At 44.3% G+C, this 17,362-nt stretch overlaps 1 protein-coding gene across 1 annotated transcript; it reads left to right on the forward strand.

The window, feature by feature from the left end:
* Nucleotides 1-855: 855 nt before the first annotated feature.
* Nucleotides 856-12,475, forward strand: Calcoco2 (calcium binding and coiled-coil domain 2). The gene is made up of 11 exons (XM_052195911.1): nucleotides 856-1,020; nucleotides 3,681-3,774; nucleotides 3,885-4,015; nucleotides 4,464-4,568; nucleotides 6,048-6,154; nucleotides 6,416-6,485; nucleotides 7,013-7,132; nucleotides 7,496-7,579; nucleotides 10,097-10,213; nucleotides 11,026-11,182; nucleotides 12,375-12,475. The coding sequence occupies exons 1-11, from the start codon at nucleotides 856-858 to the stop codon at nucleotides 12,473-12,475; spliced, it is 1,251 nt and encodes a 416-aa protein (XP_052051871.1).
* The last annotated feature ends 4,887 nt before the right edge of the window (nucleotides 12,476-17,362 follow it).

Here is a 17,362-nt window from a genome sequence, read left to right on the forward strand (position 1 = left end):
GAACTCAGCCCTCCTTACATCAGTCAATCAAGAAAATGCATCCTAGGCTTGCCCAGAGGCCAGCCTGGTTAGGGCATTTTCTCAATTGAAGTCTCTTCCAAAATGACTCTAGCTTATAATTGTTGACATCAAAATAAAAGCCAGGCAGTGGAGGCACACTTAATCCCAGCACTAGGGAGAAGGATTTCTGAATTCCAGGCTAGACTGGTCTACAGAGTTACAGGACAGCCAGGGCTATGTAGAGAAACCCTGTCTTGAAAAGAAAAATAAAACCTCATGGCTAATAGCCATAGAGGATTTCTCTAGCATGCAAGAAGAAGTATGTGTCTGTGTCCCTGTCCGTCCGTCCGTCCGTGTGTGTGTGTGTGTGTGTGTGTGTGTGTGTGTTCCGTGTGTGGAGGAGGTCCAGGGAAGGAAGAGGAGGGAAGAGATTACTATAGAATATGAAGAATGCAATGCTGATTTTAGAACCTGTTACCATACCACTACGTCAGGTTTCTACCTCATGGTTTGCTGGGGTGAAAAGTAGAGAATTTAGGACTGAAAATTCCAAGATCTGGCTTTCATAGGAGAAAGAAAAAGAAGGAAGCAAAGAAGAATAGTGTGTAAAGACAGCAACATATGTTCTCAGAAGATGCTCATAGCACCTGAAGGCTAGGAACTTGCAGGCTGGGCTAGGGGAGGCATAGGGCAAGCCTTTGTCTCCCCCAAGACTTCTCCATTGCTTGCATAGAACGCTGTTGGGTGGAGCCTGGAGATCTGCTAACTCTTTTTGAGTCTTGTATTATATACCTTGACTGTCCTGTTCAGGCAGGTTCTCATTTGCTCTTTCATATCTTCTGACAGGACTCTGCCATGGAGCAGTGCCCTGTACCTACCTTGCTGGAGCATGGCAGTTCCTCTCAGGTCCTGTTTCACAATGTGGACAAGTACTATGTTCCAGGAGAAGATGTCATGTGCTGTTACACCCTCACTGAAAAGTTCATCCCTCGACGCAGGGACTGGATTGGTATCTTTAAGGTAAGTGGGGTTTTTTTTTTTGGTTTGGCTTTGGGATTTTTGGATTTGTTGTCACGCGCACCCCCCCCCCCGCCCCCAGACAGGGTTTCTCTGTATAGCCCTGGCTGTCCTGGAACTCACTCTGTAGACCAGGCTGGCCTCAAATCAGAAATCCGCCTGCCTCTGCCTCCCAAGTGCTGGGATCAAAGGTGTGGGCAACCACCGCCCAGCTCCAACTAGAAATTCTAAAACCACAATTTCCCACATCACACAATGGTTTGTATGAGCCTTGGGGTTTTGTTGTCTTATTCAAGACAGGGTGTGCCCTGTGTACCCTTGACAGAGTACTGGTAGAGTGCTCTGTAGACCAGGCTGGCTTTGAACTCATCTGCCTGCCAAGTGCTGGCATAAAAGGCATGCATCACCTTTGCCCAGCCAAGCCTGTTTTTAATTTCAGCCTGATTCTTTAATCCCAAGACTCAGAAGGTAGGCACAAAAGGGTCTGTGCATTCCCCGAGGTCAGCCTGGGCTACATAGAGTTCCAAGACAGCCAGGGCTACATAGTGAGAGCCTTCTCTCAACAAACAAAAATAAATTACTTTCAGTCTGAAAAATTTCCAAGTTTTATTAATGCTTTCAAAGACCAAATCTAAATGCTTTAAAAAATTATCCTATTTTGAGGGCTGGAGAGATGGTTCAGTGGTTAACAGCACTCGCTGTTCTCCCAGAGGACCTGGGTTTGATACATAGCTGCCCACAACCATCTGTAACTCAGAAAGTCTGATGCTCGTTCTCCTGATCTAGCACTGTACAGTGTTTGCACACAGATGCAGGCAAAACACTCATGTACATAACGTTAACAAATTAGTAAACAAGTTAAAATACAAACACATTATCCAATATTGAAATATGCAAGTAGTACTTGGTAAGATTTGTAAGGAAAGGTCTACACGGGTCTCATTTCAAGGGTATCCTCAATCAGGCTCTGTAGACTAGGATGGCCTTGAACTTTTTTTGGTTTTTTTTGGATTTGGTTTTTTGGAGACAGGGTTTCTCTCCAAGAAAAGAGACCAGGTTGGCCTTGAACTCAGAAATCCGCCTGCCTCTGCTTCCCAGAGTGCTGGGATCACAGGCATGCACCACCACTGCCTGGCCTTGCTGATTTTTTTGTATATAAAAATGAAAAAGGGCCTGGCGGTGGTGGTGCACGCCTTTAATCCCAGCACTTGGGAGGCAGAGGCAGGCTGATTTCTGAGTTCGAGGCCAGCCTGATCTACAGAGTGAGTTCCAGGACAGCCAGGGCTACCCAGAGAAACCCTGTCTCAAACAACCAAAAAAGAAAAAAGAAAAAAAATTTTGGCTTTCTTGTTTGCTGTGATCTTCTGAAGACACAAATGGTTCCCTATCCAGCATTTATTTTCCACCTAGCCAGTCTCCAGATTTATTGTAGTCAATACCCAGAGAAGATCATTAAAGCTACCAGATATTTCTATTTTCTTTATCACCGAGTGTCTTAGTCAGGGTTTCTATTCCTGTGCAAACATGACCAAGAAGCAAGTTGGGGAGGAAAAGGTTTATTCAGCTTACATTTCCACATTGCTGTTCATCACCAAAGGAAGTCAGGGCTGGAACTCACGCAGGTCAGGAAGCGGGACCTGATGCAGAGGCCATGGAGGGATGTTTCTTACTGGTTTGCTTCCCCTGGCTTGCTCAGCCTGCTTTCTTATAGAACCCAAGACTTATAAGCCCACAGATGGCACCACCCACAAGGGGCCCTCCCCACCTTGATCACTAATTGAGAAAATGCCTTACAGCTGGATCTGATGGAGGCAGTTCCTCACCTGAAGCTTCTTTCTCTGTGATAACTCCAGCTTGTGGCAAGTTGACACACAACAGCCTGTACACCATGTTTTCATTAAACGTGCATCACTACCATGGTATGCCTCAGGAGCCTGAGAGGATTGCAGCTGTGAGGCCAGCCTGAGTGAGCCAGTGAGACCCTGTCTCTAAGCTCCCTATCTACGCCTGACATCCTCAGGATAAACTTCATACAGACTGTACTCTTCTTATCTGGTAACCTCCTTCTGAGAACCTCGAGCTGATTTGGATTAAGGCCACCACTGCCCAGCTTCTCCAAAGTCCTTAGGGGGCAAAAATAAAATGGTTAAGAAAGACACATGTATATACCTGTAAACACATGCATGCATACATACACACGCACACACAGTTATGTATGTAGCTCAGTCCGGACTCTCACAATCTTTCTTCAGGCTCCTGGGTAAGCTGGGATTATGGGCAGGCTCCATTACAATCTGCTGCTCAAACCCTTTCCCCCTCACACTCAACAACACTCCTGTCTTCCGGTTCTCAAGGACCAGAACTATAGGCAGGAGTGGCACAACTAGAAGTGCCACAACTGACTGGTGTAGAGGTAAAAGATGAACTCACATAATGGGTGCGTTGGAGTTTCCCTAAGATTGGGGGGCAGAGGCAGGTGGATTTCTGAGTCTACAGCCTGGTCTACAGAGTGAGTTCCAGGACAGCCAGGGCTGCACAGAGAGAAAAACCCTGTCTTGAAAAAAGCCAAAAATAAAATAAAGTAAAATAAATATAAAATATAAATGCAAAAATAAGGTTTATTCAATTTGTCAGTGCTGAGTTAGAGTCTCTTGTCCTTGCAGGTAGGGTGGAAGACTCCCCAGGAGTATTACAGCTTCATGTGGGCTCCCTTGCCCAGCAAGGAATCAGACAAATGTCAGGAAATCGAATTCAAAGGTAGGAAAATAAATACTAGGCCAAAGGTACTGATTTATCTGTCCATGACTGGGATGGTGCTGTCCCTTTAAATGAGATAGCTCATATTAAAAATCACATTCCGCTTTCAGCTTATTATCTGCCTAAGGATGAGGAGCATTACCAATTCTGCTATGTGGATGAAGATGGTGTGGTCCAAGGAACAAGTATCTCTTTCCAGTTCTGTCCAGACCCAGAGGACATAATGGTTATTATGAATAAGGTCTGTAACCATCTCCCCTAAAGACTTCTTGGAACATAATAGTTCTGGGTTTGGGTGGACTTCGAGTTAGTAGGCTTGGAAGTGGCTATAGTTAGTGTTGGGCAAATCCTCTGGTGCTACTCAAACCCACTCAGGAATAACATAGGGATGCTTTCAAAAAAAATCAAAATATATGATTTCTCCCTTCAATCCTTTTAAAGAGAACTTCACACTATGGCCTGGGCTAGCATAGAATTCAGGGCAGTCCTCCTGGCTCAGCCTCTGGAGTTTCAGTAGTGTTCATTCAACTGGGCTCAAGAGTGTCCCTCAAGTCTTCAAGTTTGCTCATCTTCCACTGGTGAAGCCAACCTCAATGCTATGGCTTTGCACGGTGGCACGCTCATGACATCACTGCTCCCCAGCAGACTTAACAGCTTGTGGGAAGACTCCCTGCCTTCTATTATTGCAGGAAAAGGTAGAAGAGCTGGAACAGCTCAGGGAGGAGCTTTACCAAGAAAACCAGGACCTGAGAGACAAGTATGCTAACCTCCACGAGCAGCTCCTGCAGAAGCAGGTACCGATGATGGAAAGAAGGAGATCAGAGCTGCGGTCTCTGACCCCTGAGATTGTCTGTCTGGCTTGTGATTTATCATCTCCACAAGAGTAGTTCTCAACCTTTCCAACGCTGCAACCCTTTAATACAGTTTGTTATGGTGACCCCCCCAACCATGAGATTTTCATTTGCTACTTTATATAACTACTTTTACTGTGAATGGTTTTTGCCAGAGGGGTTGTGACTCACAGGTTGAACAGCTGCTTAAAGAAAAAAAAACTGCCCCCTCTTTTGTCAATATGGCTATACTTTTTCCAATTTTTGTTTGTATGGGGGTTTGTTTTGTTTTTATTTTTGAGACAGGGTTTCTGTACCCTTGACTGTCCTAGAACTCACTCTGTAGACCAGGTCTACCTTTGGTATCTGGGACTGAAGGCATATGCTACCATCTGGCATGGTGACCAATTTTTAAAATTACATGTAGCTTGTATCTTCCCCACTGGAAAGTGTTGTCTGGTATGTTCCAGGCACTCAAATACTTTTTTAAAAATGGACTAGTGGATAAACTCTCGGGAAATAGAGAAATTAATGTAGATGCTTTAAAAAAATGGGGTCTTAATAATGTGGCTGAGTTTGGCCATGAACTCAATTCTTCTGCTTCAGTTTCTCAAATACTGGGATTACAGGCATTAATTATAGGTCTCACGATGTAGCTCTGGTTGGCCTGGAACTTGCTATGTAGATCATGATGGTCTTGCTTCCTCTACCTTTGAGTGGTGGGATTAAATCAGTCACCACACCCAACTGGAGTTAGATGCAAAAAACAAAAGTAAAAGCATTATTTTAGCTGAATATGGTGCTGGACTCTACAATCCCAGCACCTGGAAGGCAGAGACATATAGGGTAGATGTGGGGAATTTCAGTTCAAGCCTGTTTTGCATAGTGAAATTCTCAAGAATTAAAATAAAAATGCATGGTTGTCTGCATGTACATTTGAAAACAAGCTAGTAGGACTCTAGACTAGAGCCACCATTGTGAACACTGGGAACCGGAAGCAGACCCTGCAATTACTGTTTTCTCTACTCCTTGGACACCTTTTGATTTGCCTAGGTTCTGTCTATACTGACCTTTAACTTACTGGCTATAGGTCAGTAGTAGTGGATTGCTTGCCTAGGGCATGTAAGGCCCTGTATGTATGGAAAGAGTGTGCCTTAAGTATGCTTGAACCTTACTTAGGGCTATTTCTCATGAATGCACCACAGTACTCAAATGTTTTCTCTCTTTACCTAACATACTAAAACCCATCTTTAAACTGATCTGGAAAAGAGGCTCAGCAGTTAAAAAGCACTAATTGCTCTTCCAGAAGTTCTGAGTTCAATTCCCAGCAACCACATGGTGACTCACAACCATCTGTAATGGGATCTGATGCCCTCTTCTGGTGTGTCTGAAGACAGCTACAGATTACTCATGAATAAAATAAAATGATCTGTTATACTCCAGGTGGCACTGGATGCAACACAGAGGATAAATAAGCTCTTAGAACAGGAAATGAAAGAGAAGGTCTCTTGGGAGAAAGAGAAGGCATCTTGGGAGAGAGAACTGCGCTGGTGAGTATGGGAGTGGGGGGGAGGGGGGGGCTGCTGCTAGAGAACACTGCCTGTTAGGTTGGGTATGATTGCAAGGCCCAGACTGTGGATCAGAAGTTTAAAACCATCCTTAGCAACACAGTCTGAGGCCAGCCTAGGCTGTCTGTCTGATGGTCTGTCTCAAAAAAAAAAAAAAAAAACTAAGGTCAAACCTGTCCTAAAGTCACTTATGTCCTGGGGTAATTGATCTGGAATCAGTCAACAGTCATGTCTACTTTCCAGGCTGAAAGAATACAACCAGAAGATGATCTCAGAAAAGGAGGAGATGGGGATGAGGGTAGAAGAGCTTCAGGTAGGTGGTTCTTGGTACTTTTGCATGTTCTCAGGTTTCCCTCCAATTATTAGTAGGTCAGAAAGGTGTTGAACATGCAAAGGTACAGAGTGGAGGGAATAGTTGGCTACAAGGTAAGAAAGAGTCCACCCTGGTGGAGAGGGTGTGGCAGAGTGAGCACAGATGCCAAGAAGCAGAAAATGCTACTTTTCTCCCAGTATTCTCTCTCCCCAAGCCTGTCAAGGTAGGTCTGTTCCCTTATCCTTAGAAATGTCTACAGGGGGAGGGAGAGGTTGCTCAGCACTTGAAGACTAATGACCGCCCTTCCAGAGCACCGGAGTACATTCCCAGCAACCACATGGTGGCTCAAAACACATCTATAATGTGTGTGTGTGTCTCAGCAACAACTCACATGGATGTTTGTCTGGTGCTCAGCGAGGGAGAGTTCTTTGCAATTGAGAGTTGCTAGGGTAACACTTAGATCCCTGTACGTGAGAATGATCCTCTAGTTTTCCTTTACGTCTTCCTGTTGAATTCTCTTGCTTTAGACCCTCCTGGAAACTCAAGAAAAAAAAATGGAGAAACTTATGGAGAGACTTGAAGAAAAGACAGAGCAGTTGGAAGAGTTCAGGAAAGAAAATCAATACGACCTTGACTTAACTGAACAGGTAGACTCAGGAAAAATTTCCAAAAGAATAGACTTTGCTTTATTTTATGGCTCTGGGAAAAGTTTCAGAAGAAGCCTTTACTACCTCTTCTACTTTCTGAGATAACCTCTGGCTAGCCTGGAATTCAGTAGGGTTTTTTCTCCAATTCTGCTTCTTTAGTTCTGGGATTAAAGGTGTGCAAGCCATGTTATGAGGTTATACATGGTATGATTTTATTCAACTAATCCTGCCTGCTCACAAGTTCAGCAGGTACGTGCATGTGAGCATGTGTGTGTGTGTGTGTGTGTGTGTGTGTGTGTGTGCTCCTGCTCCTGCTCCTGTGTCTATGTCCCAGCGGTGGTACTAAAGTCTATTTCTGTGCAGAATCACTTGGAGATGCTTCAACAGTTCAAGGAAATGTTGAAGAAGAACAAAGCTACAATAAATGTGGTGCGAGTGGAGCTAAAGGCATGTTGACTATTTTTGGTTTTTGTTTTTTGTTTTTGACATGGCTATGTGAGTAGGAGGCTGAGAGGAAAGGATTAAGTAAGATGTTAGAATAGTTGTCACCTCGGAGTTTCATTTAATTTCTATCTAAAATGATAGGGTCTGCCATTTAAAAGACGTTTCAGAGATTTTAGAGGTGGATGTGTCTATAGTGAATGATCTAGAGTATTGAAAATTAACCATCAGGACAGACTGTAGTGGATAAGTTCTGGGTTAGCCACAACAATAACTACAACAACAAAAAGCCTGCTTATTCCAGTTATGTGAGAAATAATTAGAACACACAGAGCCAATTTTGTTATAGTTAATGTTAGCAATTATTAATTGTAAGTCATTCTGAGAAATAGTTACCTAGCAGTGCAAGTCTAATGAACTAGTACTTATTTCCTGCATATATAACTTGCTGGAAAAGAGCCTCATGAGGGTGGCAGGTACCTGAAAGCTGTCAAAACCTGAGGAAACCCTGAGGATTCTCAGGTCTGACACTGTCTGACATTGTAACTGTGTCACCCTTGATCATCATTTTTGGTCAGTTTATGAGAACTGACTATATAAAAGATACTGCATTTGCAGCTCCGCCTTACTGTGTATGTCAGACAGTGGAGACAAGAGAAGTGGGAATTCTAGTCATCCCTACCTGCATACCAAGTTTGAAGACAGCAGCCCACAGTATATGATAAGCATATAAGGAAGGACAGGACAGGGTTTGCAAAGAGACAGCTCTCCAGCTCTCAGACTTGGGGAAACCGAACAACTTCCCAGCCTTGACAGCTGAGACTTGCAGCTTCTGAAATGGCAGTACCGGGCCCCTTCTACATTACCGCACTCTGCTTCGCCATCAAGAACTTGGTAGTTAGATGGGTCACGGGTTCACTGGTTATCTGTGGCAATAGGGACAGAACCCAGGGCTTTGCATGTGCTAAGCATGTGCTTCTTCCCTAAGCCAGTACTCAGGCCTTCTGTTCCATTTAACTTCATTCAGACATGTTCACGGGACTGCTAGGCACATGCGAGACTTTTGGGATTCAGTAGATTATTGAAGTAGGACAAATTTTGTGATCTAGCTTTCCAAGGCCTTTTGAGGGGAGGTCTTCGTGCTGGGAATTGGACTCAGGATCTTGCCCATACATTCCCTTGCATATTATACATACAGTAAGTCTTAATTTTTCTTACAAATCCCTCTAACTGCAAGGACTGTGTATCTTGTCCTTCAGGAGCCTAAGAACAAGGCAAGGACAATGGAGGAGGAGTTAGTTAGCGAGAGGTGGATTGCCTAAAGGTGAAGGTAGAGGCTAGGAGAGCCTGTTACATAAAGAACAGAGAGGGTCAGTGACTCCACAAAGAGATCAGGCAACTCAGGGCTTCTACAGTGAATGGTAGGTGGCAGAGTTAGGGGCCCAGGGACATAGGGGATGTGAGAGTGAGGGGTTTTAGGCCAAATTACTTTTTGTTCCATAAATAAAGAGGGGTGGAGTTATGAGTCCAGAAGCCAATTGGGCAAGGGGAAAATCCCTGGGAACTCAGGCCCAGCCCACCCAGGGATCTCAGGGATAAAGGTTTTATGATGGTTGAGGAGGCTTCCTGCAGACTCAGTCCTTATTTCTGCCTTCTGAGGGAGCAAAGCAGGACCAGAAGAGCCAGCAGGAGCCAGTTGGGATGGGGAGGAACCAGGCTCACCAGCACTGTCTTCTGGTAGCCCCCCTCGATTTACCTCAGGGTCAGCTAGAAGCACACAGCACTTTGGGCACCAGTAGTCAAAAAAAAAAAAATCATGCAACCAAAACCTCTGAGTAGGATTAGCTGCAGTGTGTGAGCTGCATGCAAACAAGACACGAGGCCTACAGCAGCGTTAAGTAGTTAAGTCACCCCATTTTTCTGGGAGGCTGAAGAGACTAGGATGTTTTCCCTGTGGAACTAGAGACAGTATACCTGTGTTCATACTGGGAGAGACCTCCCTAGCAAGCCAAGCCTGAGTGGTAGTACCTCAGGCTTCGTGGAGCGAGGTCGTCCTGGCTGGGTAGGGTACCACTGATATGTCAGTCAATGCATCTGCCTCTTACCTCACCTACTCTGCCAGTTAAATACCATGGCATCTCATTCAAACCTGTTCAAGCATTGGGTTCACTTAAGTCACCAGCACTCTCCCTCCTTTCAGATTTCCATTCTCCCCAGCCTCAGTCCTCCCATTGAGAGCCAACTCCTCCACAGTCTTCTACCTTGGGAGGCTTAATTGGGGCTGGCTTAGAGGTCAGAAGTTCAGACCATTATCAAGGTTGGAGCATGGCACTGTCCAGGTAGCTGGAGTTCCACCTCTTATTCCAAAGGCAGATAGAAGACTGGTTTACAGGCAGCTAGGACAGGGGTATTAAGGTCCACACCCACAGTGACACACCTATTACAAGGCTACAACTCCTAGCAGTGCTACTTCCTGAGTCCTAATCCTAATCTGTTATAATCCTAATGTCTTTATCTTGACAGAGGGAAGGCCCTGTCATGAGAAAACAGCTCAAAGATTTCCTGACCCAGTACGACCTTATACAGAAAGAGAAGGACCTCCTGCAGAAAGAGTACGAGAGTCTAAAAAACCAAGTCTCAGTAAGTGTGGAAAGGGGAAAAAAGATTTCAGAGGGCATACTAGATCATTTCTGTATACCTGGCTGCTGGGGGCGGGTAGGGCACAAGTTTGAGGCCATTCTGGGCTATAGCATGAGTCTCAAAAAAAAAAAAAACCCAAAAGCAATCCTATCTGCTTCCCAAACACGAGGATTATAGGCGTTTAACACGTTATCCTCTCCCTGTCTTACTTAGCTTCAGAGGTCATCTCACAAGCAATCCTGGTGGGCTAGCCAGTCCTAACCATTCACTCGCCCATCTGATATGATTTGCGTGTGTCAGACACTGAATTATTGGCTTCCAACAGATAAAGTGATTGCTCTAATTAATCTCAGGGCCTGCATCAAGGAACAGGAGTATGAGCCACCACTTGGCTAGGGATTGACAGCACTAGGGAGGAAGATCTGAGTCAAAAGCCAGCCAGGTCAGTGGAGTAAACAGCAGGAAAGCCAGAACTGTAGAGAGACCCTGTCTTAGATGCAAACATGTATCCAAGCAATGCAGGGCTAGCCTGAGCTACCTGAGACCAGGTGTTAAAGGAAAAGCAATGCCATAGCAAATAGCAATAGGCTCATCAAGTAAGGCAGGTGTCCTGGTTCCCTTGAAACATTCATTAAAGGAGTTACTCCAAGATAACTTTTTTAACGTACAAATTCTTCTGTTCATATAGCTAATTTCAGGTATACCCTTGAGACTTGTTTGGCCAATGCCTCATGCATCACAGGAGGACTATCTATCCAGTTCCTGTGGCTGTTCACTGTTGTTGTCCTTCAATGCAAACTCTTTGCCCTTAGGTTCTGCAGAATGAGAATGAAGCACTGCAGAGCTTCCTGGATAACAAAGACTTCTCTTCATATGAGCTCCCTTCACCTCGAGGAAATGCTGAACCCATGGTCCCTTCTAATATCAGAATTTCTGTTCTGTTTTTCAATCATAAAATCTCATATTCTGGTAAGAGAACTTCCTATCTTAGATGGCGAGTGTAGCCAGTGTTATCCATGCTATAGGTTCTACGCTTCCCTTCTCTATACCTTCCCTTCTTCCAGTCTTTCAAACCCTGACTAGAGACAGATAGGGAGGAGAGAGACCCCTGAGTAAAGTCAAGGGTTGGAAAGGAAGTGATGATGGTATGCTGACTAAGGTTCTTGGCAAGTTTGATCAAGGTATCTGATTTCTTATTTGCACATGAGTATTTAAAAAATCCTGACCAAAACCAAGAAGCATGGACAAATAAAATACATGGATCAGGGACCATTCATATATCCTCTGAACAATCCCCAGAATGCCAATGTCACACAACTCTCTAACTCTCTGCTGCTGACAAAATCATCATGCCTCTGCTAGGGCAGATGGCAAGTCACTGTCGTTCAATCAAGCAGTCCAGCGCTTGTAACAAGGTGCATAAAGCAGCAGATTCCAACAAAAGAGCCAAGTTTGTTTGAGTGCCCTCCAAAGATAGCCAGGCATAGCAGTGCACACCTTTAATCCCAGTGCTCAGACACAGAACAGTGAGAGTCACAACATACCTACTAGAAAACAGCTGCTCTTTGGGCTTGCTAGTTTTTCATTAAATGAAATTCTTTTTTTATTCCCTAGGTATCCTAGGAATCCTAGGTCTCCTCCAAGGAAGTGATCCTTACAGGGTATGTATTTGGTTCATGAGATTGTTCCTCAGATATATAAGATGTCTGAGAAATCTCCATTCCTGTTTTCCAAATCATGGGAGAGATCGATTCATTTTGATAGCTACAGGGGTTAGCTGGTAGGATGTGGTTCTGAGCCCAGGGCTGGGGTAGCCTGTTGACTTGAAGTGGTTTTCTTTCTATCAGCATTGCTCAGGGTCTTCACCCAATGTCAGAGGTGTGGCCTAGAAAGCCAACCAAGCGTGGCCTGCCTAGTGCCCCTTCCAGAGCTATAGTGACTGCTTTGGCAATAGTAAGCCCTTTCAACCCTGAGATGAGAGAAAAGCCAGGGATCTTCTACATATATGTTCCTAGAGCACCTTTCATGTGTCCCTTATGTCAGACAGAATATGGTGGGCATGATATGCATACATTGGTACTGACCTCCATCCTCTCACGAGGACTTACCATGTTGGGAGCAACTGGTGCCCAAACATTTATGTTGTCCATTCTGTTTGAAGACCTTCTGAGCAACAAAGAAATGGGTGTCCAGGGTGTCCTACCCTTATCCGTGCCTAAGCACTCCAGCCTGGGAGTCAGTGCTGGGCCAGATTCAGTGTAGGATGTGAGTTCTGCTGTAAATTCTCCTACTGGACAATGCTGCCCAGCCTGCAGTCATTAGGGGTTCACATAGGACTGCTGCCTACAGGACAACATTGAGAATGCTGCAGTCATCTTGTCATAACCAGCCTCTTAGCCTGTCACCTCCAGGGCCCAGCATGATTCACAGCAGCTGAGTGACACTAAGTCACAGTCTGCCGCTTTCAGTCAGGCCTTGAGTGCATTTCTGCCCAGCCCTCAGTCCTAACCTTGCAGCAAGCAAGGACGATGTTGTTCTGCAAAATTAGAAAATCCCAGATCTGCCATCTGGGATAAAAGATGTCTGCCATCACACCTGGCTTTCTTAGGAAAAATGGGTGTGGCCAGAGGAGATGGGGCTTCTTTATGTAGATACTTGTAAAAGACTTTTCTGTTTTCTCTACATATATATCATGTATTATGTCATATGGAGATTTTTCTTACTCAGGCTAATCTGAAATTCACTGTGTACCCCAGGCTGACCTGGAACTAGGCAATCCTGCTGAATCACCTTCCTGCTGAGTCTGGTCCTGAGTCACCACTTTAGTCTGTAGGTCTCTTAGTGGCTAATTAGGAATTAGCAGCTTTCTCTTTAGCTAACTAAGTTTGTATGAATATGTTTTTATAACCTTTGGTATTAAAAATTTCCTCATGCTGGAGAGATGGCTCAGTGGTTAAAAGCACTGATTGCTCTTTTGGAAGCCCTGAGTTCAAATCCCAGCAACCACATGGTGGCTCACAATACATCTATAATATGTGTGTCAGCAACAACTCACATTTTAAATGTCCTCCATCTCAGAGGTTGCTGTCGCATCCCAGTCTGATCAAGTTGACAGTGTCAGGTTTCAAGGTAACAATTTGAATAATCGGTCTTCAATCCTGATTCCCACTCCTGCATGTTACAAATAATGGTCTACAAGGAAATTATTATTAATGTTAATTCATGTATATCATGAGGTAAACCTTAAGGATGACAATAAGAATAATTTTCATTAATTGGAATTTTTCAAGCACATCTTTACTCAGAAGCCTATATTATTGAACAGAACTGTTCTACTTAAGAAGATATTTAAGAAAAAGGATGTGTTGTCTGTTGGTCAGTGATGGAGTAGTTCTGAGAGTTCTTTGTTTGCAATTGGGAGTTGCTAGGGTAACACCTAGATCCCTGTACGTGAGAATGATCCTCTAATTTTCCTTTATGTCTTCCTGTTGAATTCTCTTGCTTTAGACCCGCCTGGCAAAACTAGAAAAAGAAATAGAGAAGCTTATGCTGAGAGTTCAAGAAAAGACAAAGCAGTTGGAGCAGCTCAAAGAAAACCGGTCCGCCCTTGACTTAACTAAACAGGTAGACTCAGGATAAATTTCCAAGAGAATAGACTTTGGTTTCTTTTATGGCTCTGTAAAAAGTTTCAGAAGCCTCTACTACCTCTTCTACTTTGAGATAACCTCTGGCTAGCCTGGAATTCAGTGGGTTTTTTCTCCCAGCTCTGCTTCTTTAGTTCTGGGATTAAAGGTGTGCAATCCATGTCATATGAGGTTATACATGGCATGATTTTATTCAACTAAAAGACTTAACCTCTTTATATCCTGCCTGCTCACAAGTTCATTGCGTGCGTGCGTGCGCGCGCTCCAACTTCTGTGTCTGTGTCCCAGCAGTGGTACTAAAGTTTATTTCTGTGCAGAATCACTGGCAGATTCATCAACAGTTCAAGGAAATGTTGAAGTGGAAGAAAGCTACAATAAATGTGATGCAAGTGGAGATAAAGGCATGTTGACCGTTTTTGTTTTTTGTTTTTTGTTTTGTTTTTGTTTGTTTTTGCATGGCTATGTGAGTAGGAGGAGCCTGAGAGGAAAGACAAAGGATAAGTAAGATGTTAAAATAGTTGTCACCTCAGAGTTTCATTTACTTTCTATCTAAAATGATAGGATCTGCCATTTAAAAGACGTTTCAGAGGTGGATGTGTCTATGGTGAATGATGTGGAGTACTGAAAATTAACCATCAGGACAGACTTGTAGTGGACAAGTCCTTGGGTTAGGAGTCATAACAACAACAAAATGACATGTAACCCCGCTTACTCCAGTTATGTGAGAAATAGTTAACCATAAAGAGCCACACACAGGAAATTGGAACACCCAAAGCCAATTTTGTTATATTTAATGTTAGCAATTATTAATTGTAAGTCATTCTGAGAAGTAGTTATGTAGCAGTGCAAGCCTAATTAACTAGTACTAATTTCCTGCATACATAACTTGCTGGAAAAGGGCCTCATGAGGCTGGCAGGTACCTGAAAGCTGTGTTTTCTGAAGGGATGGAAAACCTACTTCAAGGCTATAACTCCTAGCAGGGCAACTTCCTGGTCCAAGCTTATCCAAACCCATCACAACTGCAATGTAAGATTCTAATCCTAATGTCTTTATCTTGACAGAAAAAGGGCGCTGTCATGATAGAACAGCTCAAACAATTACTGACCCACTACAACCGTATGCAGAAAGAGAAGAACTTCCTGCAGAAAGAGAACGACAGACTAAAAAACCAAATCTCTGTAAGTGTGGAAAAAGGAAGAAAATACCAAGATTTCAGAGGGCATAGTAGATCATGTCTGTGAACCTGGCTGCTGGGGGCGGGTAGGGCACAAGTTTGAGGCCATTCTGGGCTATAGCCGGAGTCTCAAAACCCCAAAGCAATCCTATCTGCTTCCCAAAGGATTATAAGCGTTCAGCACGCTATCTTCTCCCTGTCTTACTTAGCTTGAGAGTGCTAACCATTCACTCTCCCATCAGATATGATTTGCGTGTGTCAGACACTGAATTGGCTTCCAACAGATAAAGTGATTGCTCTAATCTCAGGGCATGCATCAAGGAACAGGAGTATGAGCCACCACTTGGCTAGGGATTGACAGCACTAGGGAGGCAGATCTGAGTCAAAAGCCAGCCAGGTCAGTGGAGTAAACAGCAAGAAAGCCAGAACTGTAGAGAGACCCTGTCTTAGATGCAAACATGTATCCAAGCAATGCAGGGCTAGCCTGAGCTACCTGAGACCCTGTGTTAAAGAAAAAGCAACAGCAGAGCAGCAATAGGCTCATTAGGTAAAAGGCATGTGTCCTGTCCTGGTGGCTTAGGTCCCTGAAACACGTTAAAGGAGTTACTCCATGGAGTTGTATCCTACCATCCACACAGCCTCACTATGGCACCTGCATGCCCCACCCCTATAGTGCCCACAATAAGTAATGATTTTTTATTTTTTTTTTATTTTTTGCTTTTTCAAGACAGGGTCTCTGTGTAGTCCTGGCTGTCCTGGAACTCACTCTGTAGACCAGGCTGGCCTCATAAATCCGCCTGCCTGTGCCTCCCAAGTGCTGGGATTAAAGGTGTGCGCCACCACCGTCCACCATGAAAACTTTTTTAATGTACAAATTCTGTTTATATAGCTAAATTCAGATATACTCTTAAGACTTGTTTGGCCAATACCACATGCGTCACTGGGAATTACCCAGGAGGGCTGTCTACCCAGCTCCTGTGGCTATTCACTGTTGCTGTCCTTGAACGCAAACTCTTTGCCTTTAGCTCCTGAAGAATGAGAACGAAGCACTGCAGAGCTTCCTGGATAACAAAGACTTCTCTTCACATGACAGAGATGCTGAACCTGAGGTCCCTTCGCCTCAAGGAGGTGCTGAACCCATGGTGCCTTTGCCTCAAAAATCTGATAGCAGTTCCTCTTTTCTGTTTTACAGTTATAAAATCTCATATCCTGGTAAGAGAAATTCCTATCTTAGATGGCGAGTGTAGCCAGTGTTAGCCATGCTATAGGTTCTACGCTTCCCTTCTCTACACCTTCCCTTCCACTCTCTCAAACCCTGACTAGAGACAGATAGTGAGGAGAGAGACCCCTAGGTAAAGTCAATGGTTGGAAAGGAAGTGATGATGGTATGCTGACTGAGGTACATTGAGTTCTTGGCAAGTTTGATCAAGGTACATGATTTCTAATTTGCACATGATTATTTAAAAAATCCTGACCAAAACCAAGAAGCATGGACAAATAAAATACATGGATCAGGGACTGTTCATATATCCTCTGAACAATCCCCAGAATGCCAATGTCACACAACTCTTCTGCAGCTGGCAAAATCACGCCTCTGCTAGAGCATGAAGCAAATCATTGTCGTTCTCAAACACACTCAAATTCTCACAAGAAGTCTGTTGCCAATACCCCTTTCCCTCACTGTATCATTATACATGTGTGTGTGCTAGGAAGGTTCTTAATGTACTGAGCAATGGTTGGGTGAGGCAGTGGAGAAGGCATGGATGTCCCCAAGCCAGTCAGCTGGGCTGATTGAGACATGGCTGCTTAGGGTCAGTGACCACTGAGTTGCCCTCCAGAATGAGCTGGGGAAGGGGCTGAGTGCCCTCCAAAGATAGCCAGGCATAGCAGTGCACACCTTTAATCCCAGTGCTCAGGTACAGAACAGTGAGGGTCACAACATACCTACTAGAAAACAGCTGCTGTTTGGGCTTGCTAGTTTTTCATTAAATGAAATTTTTTTTTTATTCCCTAGGTAACGTAGGAACCCTAGGTCTCTTGGGTACCCGAGACCTCCAAGGAAGTGATCCTTACAGGGTATGTATTTGGTTCATGAGATTGTTCCTCAGATATAAGATGCCTGAGAAATCTCCATTCCTGTTTGTTCCAAATCATGGGAGAGATCAATTCATTTTGATAGCTACAGGGGTTAGCTGGCAGGATGTGGTTCTGAGCCCAGGGCTGGAGTAGCCTGTTGACTTGAAGTGGTTTTCTTTTCTCCATCCTCTCACTAGGACTCACCAAGATGGGAGCAACTGGAGCCCAAACTTATGTATTGTCCATTCTGTCAT

The sequence above is a fragment of the Apodemus sylvaticus genome, chromosome 10 (assembly GCF_947179515.1).
Source record: "Apodemus sylvaticus chromosome 10, mApoSyl1.1, whole genome shotgun sequence".
Lineage (NCBI taxonomy): Eukaryota > Metazoa > Chordata > Mammalia > Rodentia > Muridae > Apodemus > Apodemus sylvaticus.

What these genes read in the sequence shown, in the direction of transcription:
- Calcoco2 (XM_052195911.1), top strand. Translation starts at nt 856, where the DNA reads ATGGAGCAGTGCCCTGTACCTACCTTGCTGGAGCATGGCAGTTCCTCT. An exon ending in ACCTTGACTTAACTGAACAG is followed by an intron (nt 7,133 to 7,495) that starts GTAGACTCAGGA and finishes ATTTCTGTGCAG; the next exon opens with AATCACTTGGAGATGCTTCA. An exon ending in TGGTGCGAGTGGAGCTAAAG is followed by an intron (nt 7,580 to 10,096) that starts GCATGTTGACTA and finishes TTATCTTGACAG; the next exon opens with AGGGAAGGCCCTGTCATGAG.